At 35.2% G+C, this 6,707-nt stretch overlaps 1 protein-coding gene across 1 annotated transcript; it reads left to right on the forward strand.

Moving 5' to 3' along the window:
- Positions 1 to 6,707, forward strand: rpain (RPA interacting protein). Its single transcript, XM_084414829.1, has 7 exons — positions 1 to 222; positions 1,158 to 1,343; positions 2,839 to 2,911; positions 4,014 to 4,128; positions 4,202 to 4,265; positions 5,709 to 5,849; positions 5,933 to 6,707. The coding sequence occupies exons 1-7, from the start codon at positions 151 to 153 to the stop codon at positions 5,960 to 5,962; spliced, it is 681 nt and encodes a 226-aa protein (XP_084270955.1). The 5' UTR covers positions 1 to 150; the 3' UTR covers positions 5,963 to 6,707.

Consider the following 6,707-nt stretch of genomic DNA (forward strand, 5'->3'; position numbering starts at 1 on the left):
GGGTATGTGTGACGTCAGCGGAAGGTTAAAAGTCACTGATTGGCGACCATCCGCTTGGTTTGTTTGTGTTTTCTCTGGGATTGAGTATCTCTGGGATTGAGTTTTCTCTGGGATTGAGTTGTGTGGAAGTGTTTTAGGTTCAGTCGAAGCATGGACGCGGTTCAGAGACACAGATCCATGTACAAAGGCAAGACTCCACCATGGAAAGAAACTTACAGGAAGGTAAATGTCATGTTTGCTAGTTCCTGTTCTGGAGAATCTCATGAAAGCTTTCAACAGCTATAGTACGGTCATGTTATAAAAGAGAGAAGCACATTATATTTTGCATACAGAGAATCATGAATGTTAATAAAATGCATTTTTAGGACAATTACGTTGTGACATTATTTTCATGCCATTTATAGTAATGTAAAGTTCTTTATGGCGATAAATTATTAATATATTTACCAGCCCACAGCCTGAAATCTCTCAAAAACTTGTCTAGCCGAACCAAAACACTTCCCCAGACCTTATGGTATTGATATGGATTGGATTAAAAAAATTAAACAATAAATTTAAAAATAAACGCACAGAAACTGAGAAATGGTTAGAAATAGAATGTGAATTTTAGCGTGCATCTAAAACATTTTTTTTTACATTTCTATATTTGTTAAAATCCCCCTTTTCTCAAAAGGTTTTATTTATTTATTTATTTATTTTATTTTTTATATTCATGTTAAAGTCCCCCTGTGGTGACAATCCAGTTTTTAAATTGTTTAAATATGTCTATATTGTGTTTTTAATCTGCTTTAAGACAAAGCATGTGTAAGTTCATAAGTCGACACCATTGCTGAGTATTTTCTCCTTAAAACTGCAGTGAACCAAAGACAGTCTCAAAAACACGCTTTGAAATCGCTGGTGTTTCTGACGTCACAAACTGCGGTGCTAATTTGCATATTCATAGAACCGCGTATACTAAATGAGGCAAGGGTGTCGAGTTACATTCAAGATATTTTAAGGCATGAAGAAAAAAATTCAAGGATAAAAAACGTTTAAATATGTAATTTTGGTGATCAAAGATGAGTTTTAAGGGATATAATAATTGACTACGGGGAACTTTAACACCTTGAACTTGAGAAAGGCTTTAAGATGATCATGTGATGTGCTCTGTCTCCCAGCGCTGTGTGGAGCGTCTGAAGAACAGCCGGTCGCGGTTGCTGGAGAGGTTCAGACAGATGGGAGAGGATCCGACCGGATCGAACCGGTCTCTGCTGGTGCAGGAGGTGATGGAGGAGGAGTGGAGCGCACTGCAGTCGACCAATCACAGGCTCCCGTCGCTGTGGAGCGGAGACGGCATCAGAGATGTGCGTAATGTCGAACCCTCGTGTCGTTCACAGCAGACAGTGATCAAGGGGTTTTACACTACACTGAGGATATAAAGGACACATAAAAGCATTATATTTATTACATTTGAATTCAATTCACATTTATTTGTATATACACGTCGTTTCAGATCAGCTTTACAGAAAATGCACGAGTCCACATTACAATTTACAGTGATCTGTTATCAGAGGGAACTGTCTAAGTTATGCATTTCAGAAATGTACGTATACAAAATCACAGTTAGCAAAAAAATTATTAATTTAAACAATGTAATCATTTAAGGCAGAAACAATGAGCTCAGTGAAGTAATGAATACTTGTTTGTTAACAAATGCTTATGACGTTTAGAAGAATGTAGCATTGGTGCATGTTCATTTTCAAAAGGGGGAAAAACGAAGCAAAAAAAAAAAAAAAAAAAATTACATTTACGGCACATGAAAGTTCTCGTCATATCTTATATATATCTTATATTTTATGACAAATGTCTTCACTTTAATTTTTTTAAGAATATGCATACATTTATGCATCTGGATTTTATGCAAGATAAATTTACTTTTTGATGAATTTTTTTCAAGACTGAAAAAGAAAGTTAAGGAATAAACGTATTATTGGATTTCTTTTAAGAAAAAAAATTGACAAATGTCACTTTAATTTTTCAGAATATTTCAGAATATGCATAAATTTATGCATCTGGATTATTATGCAAGAAAAAATTCAGTTTTTATGCATAAAAAGTGCATTGCAAGGGTAGATTTTCTGCAGAGTTTTAAAGTGCACTTTTCTCGTTTTATTGACTGATATTTGTTTTCGAGACTGAGAAAGTTGAGGAATAAACGTATTATTGCATTCTTTACTTAAAAACGAGAAATAACTGGGATAATCGTTTGGCAAAAAAATGAATCGCTTTCATCACAGAATTAAATTTGTAAAACTTTTTTTTTTTATATGATAAAACATCACCATTAGGGTTGAATAGATTGGCAACAATGTTACCAAACATGCTAATCATGTTAGCATAATGCTAGCAAAATGTTAATCATACTAACATCTTTGTTAAAAACATGCTAGCAACATGCTAATAATGATAGCATCTTGTTAAATATCATGCTAGCAACATGTTAATCATGTTAGCATCATGCTAGCTTGATTCTAGCAAAATGCTAATGATGCTAGCATCTTGATAAAAACATGTTAACATTGTTAGCAAACATGCTGATCATGCTAACATCATGCTAGCAACATGTTAATCATGCTAGCATGATGTTAATCATGTTAACATCATGCTAGCATGATTAACAATCATGCTACAAAAATTATGTTTTATATAAAATAATTTATCAAAAAAAAAATTGGTTTCTAATTTTAATGTGAATTATTGAATATGTAAGCGTGTGAAGATGCGTAATGGTAAACCAGTGTGAACATGTGGCGCACACAGAGATGTTCTCGTCTTTAAGCGTGTGTGTTTGCTCCTCAGGTTTCCTCCGCTCAGCAGGAGTCTGACGAGCTCTCAGCGTTTGAGGAGATCCAGCAGGAGCTCATAGCGCAAGGTTTGCTTTTCCTCTCTATATCAGCTCCAGGAAAACTCTCAGTATGTCAGAGTTCACTGACTGTGACGTGGTGGAGATGCATGGGTTCAAAGGTGTGGGGGATGTGTTAAACCACTTAAGATTATTCCAATGTCTCTCGTTTGACAATATATTAATGGACATTTTAAAAAAGGTAATAATTTTAGAATTTGACATTGAATTGAAAGATTCTATGTAAATGTTATTAGTGGTAAATCATGCTAGAAACATGGTAAATCAGGGTAAATCATGGTAAACTATGTTAGCAACGTGGTAAATCCTGTTAGCATCATGTTAGCAAAATGTTAATCATGCTAGCATCTTTGTTAAAAACATGTTAGCAACATGCTAATAATGATAGCATCTTGTTAAATATCATGCTAGCAACATGCTAATCATGTTAGCATCATGCTAGCTTGATTCTAGCGAACATGCTAATAATGTTAGCATCTTGATGTTAACATTGTTAACAAACATGTTAATCATGCTACCATCATGTCAGAAACATGTTAATCATGCGAGCATGATGTTAGCAACATGTTAATCATGCTAACATGATTCTAGCAACATGCTAATCATGCTAACGTCTTGTTAAAACATGTTAGCATCATGTTAGCAAATATGCATCATGCTAACAACATGTTAATCATGTTAGCATGATGATATCAACATGCTAGCATAATGCTAACGACATGCTATTAATGCTAGCGAAATGTTAAACATGTTAGCATCTTGTTAAAAACTAGCTAACCGCACCCTAGCAACCGAGTGGTGAGTTTTGCCACTACAAGCACCCACTCACATTTTCTTCAGGAAATGTACATTCTAGTTATCACTGTTATGACTATTTGAATATATGTCTGATTTTGTGTGTATATATATATATATATATATATATATATATATATTTATAAAAAAAATTTTTTTAAAATTTTTTTTTAAGAAAAATAAGTTATTGTAAACAATGTATTGAATTGATTATAATCATAATTACGTTATAAATTGAAATACTGTTGATTGGCATGAATATAGCCATTGCTGCTGATATGTATTAAATCATAAATAAATGTGTGTCCTCCTCCAGAGCTCTCGATCCTGGAGGAATATAACCGCAGTGTGCGCTATGAGGAGCAGTACTTGGATTCAGTGCTGGAGGGAATGGAGCAGGGTGGACGGATCATATGTCCTATATGTCATGTGTAAGTGTTTGCCATAAACCAGTCTTTCCTGAAAAACACATCCATCTTAACACGTGTTACTCTCTCTGTGCAGGAACAATCTGACAGTGAACAGTCACTTCACATCATGTCCGTGTGGCCTTTACGTCAACACCATTGTGAGTAGTACACTTTTAAAGGGGCTATATGTAAGAATTAAGCACTTATTTTTTTTGCCGATGTAACGAAACGTAAAAAACGAGACCTTCCCCGACTTCCTCGCTCGTCTCTGAAAGCCTGTCGACTGATTTTTATGTTCAGGACTCGGGACGCTTCAATCTCAGATGTGTGTTTTCCACCGAGAGCTTCTCTTCTGTTCACTGACACATGAAACTAATGCTTATACAATGTTCAGGATAATGCTGAAAGAGCCGTTCTGGACTGTAATGTCAATGTGTCGTGCGAAGAAAAGAGATTCATTCAAACTACAGTCTCACAGAGTCAGATCTATATAGTCTATAGTCTCAAATATACTTTATGATCGAGCAATAAGTGCGGCTGCAGTTTCACTTCACGGCCACCGGTGTCGCTAACAACAAGAGTTTCTCAATTCTACATGATAGCACCTATAAAATGGATTTCTCAAAGTTGTAAGTTTTTCAAGAAAATTGTGCTTTTCTACAGTTAAATTAAATGTGTTACTTGGCATTTCTTTTCAATTTTCACTCTGAAATTGCTAGTTCATTTCACATAAAGTAAATCTTACACCATTTTATTTCTCTAGTAATATAGACACTTTCATAAATCCAGTAACACTTTACAATAAGGTCTGATTGTTAATGCATTAACTAACATGAACTAACTATGAGTAATATAGTTTTTTACAGCATTTAATAATCATGTTAGTTCACAGTGGATTAATGTTAACAAATACAACTTGTTTTAAAAAATGTAAAATGTATTAGTAAATGTTGAAATGAACTAAAATGAGTAAATACTGTTCAATGTTGGTTCATGTTAACCACTAATGTTAACAAATGACACTTTATTATAAAGTGTTACCATAAATGCATTATTCGATTGGTCTGGATGGAGTAGAATATAGTGAATATTTTATTAACTCCACAATTAGCACAAGTTTATGTGAGCATTAGAGATTTAGTATATGTGACCCTGGATCACGTCACCAGTCTCGAGTCGCACGGGTATATCTGTGGCAATAGCCAACAATACATTGTACGGGTCAAAATTATCCATTTTTCTTTTATGCCAAAAATCATTAGGATATTAAGTAAATGTTCCATAAAGATATTTTGTAAATTTCCTACCGTAAATATATAAAACATGTATTTGTGTGAGTGAATGCAGCACAATCGCCAACATAAATGAACAACTTTAAAGGAGATTTTCTCAATGTTTAGATTTCTTTGCACCCTCAGATTCCAGATTTTCAATAGTTGTATCTCAGCCAAATATTGTCCTATCATAAACCACACATCAATGGAAAGATTATTTATTCAGATTTCAGATGATGTATAAATCTTAATTTAAAAAAATTGACCCCTGTGACTGGTTTTGTGGTCCAGGGTCACGTATAGTAACCTGCGCTCATGTCTCCACAGGGCAGGAACGTTTCGTCAGAGGTTTTACAGTCTCTTCTAGAAAGACGTGTGACGGAGCACATGGAGGATTGTCTCCACAACCCCTCGTTCTCTATGGCCTTCAACACTGACGGATCCCCCAACCTCATGATCAGCTGCAAGGTGTGTGCATACGTCATGTGATCAGAGTTCGTTTCTGCATCTTCATTTATTCTAATCACATGATCTGCTCTTCCTCTTCCCAGGTGTGTGACTATCTGTCCGTCGTCCTGTGAGCCGTTCCTCCACACGTCACAGAGTCTGACGGATGCTTTTAAATGTTATTTCTGTGAAATAAAGAATTATTTTTAACCTTACCTTTATTTGAGTCGTAATGTTAAAGTACAGAACTGCAAAGAACTTTTTACACAGAGATCATGGTGGTGTGGCGCAATGGATAAGACACATGCCTTTGGTGTGAGAGACCCGGGTTCAAATCCACTGTGAGACACCAATGTGTCCCTGAGCAAGACACTTAACCCCTAGTTGCTCCAGAGGCGTGCGACCTCTGACATATATAGCAATTGTAAGTCGCTTTGGATAAAAAGCGTCAGCTAAATGAATAAATGTAAATGTAAATGTAGATCATGATAGTGTTTTCAAAAACTTGCACTCAAAAGTTTTGTTTTCAGCCCTTCAAAATGTATACTTTTTTTTTTTTTCTTGTGTAAACGGCCCTTTAAATGCTGTATATTTAGCCATAAGCGCAACTTTTTTTGTGTTTTGGCCGTTCATTTACACGGCGATGGCGTTTTGAGGGTCTGAAAACACAAACTTTGGAAAACTGGTTTCAATTGTTTTTGTGGATTCTTGTGAAAAGGGATAATTTTGTCGTCTGTATGCGGAAAGTTTCCAGTTGTAGTGCATCGTTGTCGTGTAAACGTACCCTAAATCTTACAAATCTGCCCATGAACATGTCCTTGACATTTCACCTCATAAATCAGAAGTAAATGATGCAATAAAACGCATTTTAGAAATGTT

Source organism: Rutilus rutilus (genome assembly GCF_951802725.1).
Source record: "Rutilus rutilus genome assembly, chromosome: 7".
In the NCBI taxonomy this organism is placed as follows: domain Eukaryota; kingdom Metazoa; phylum Chordata; class Actinopteri; order Cypriniformes; family Leuciscidae; genus Rutilus; species Rutilus rutilus.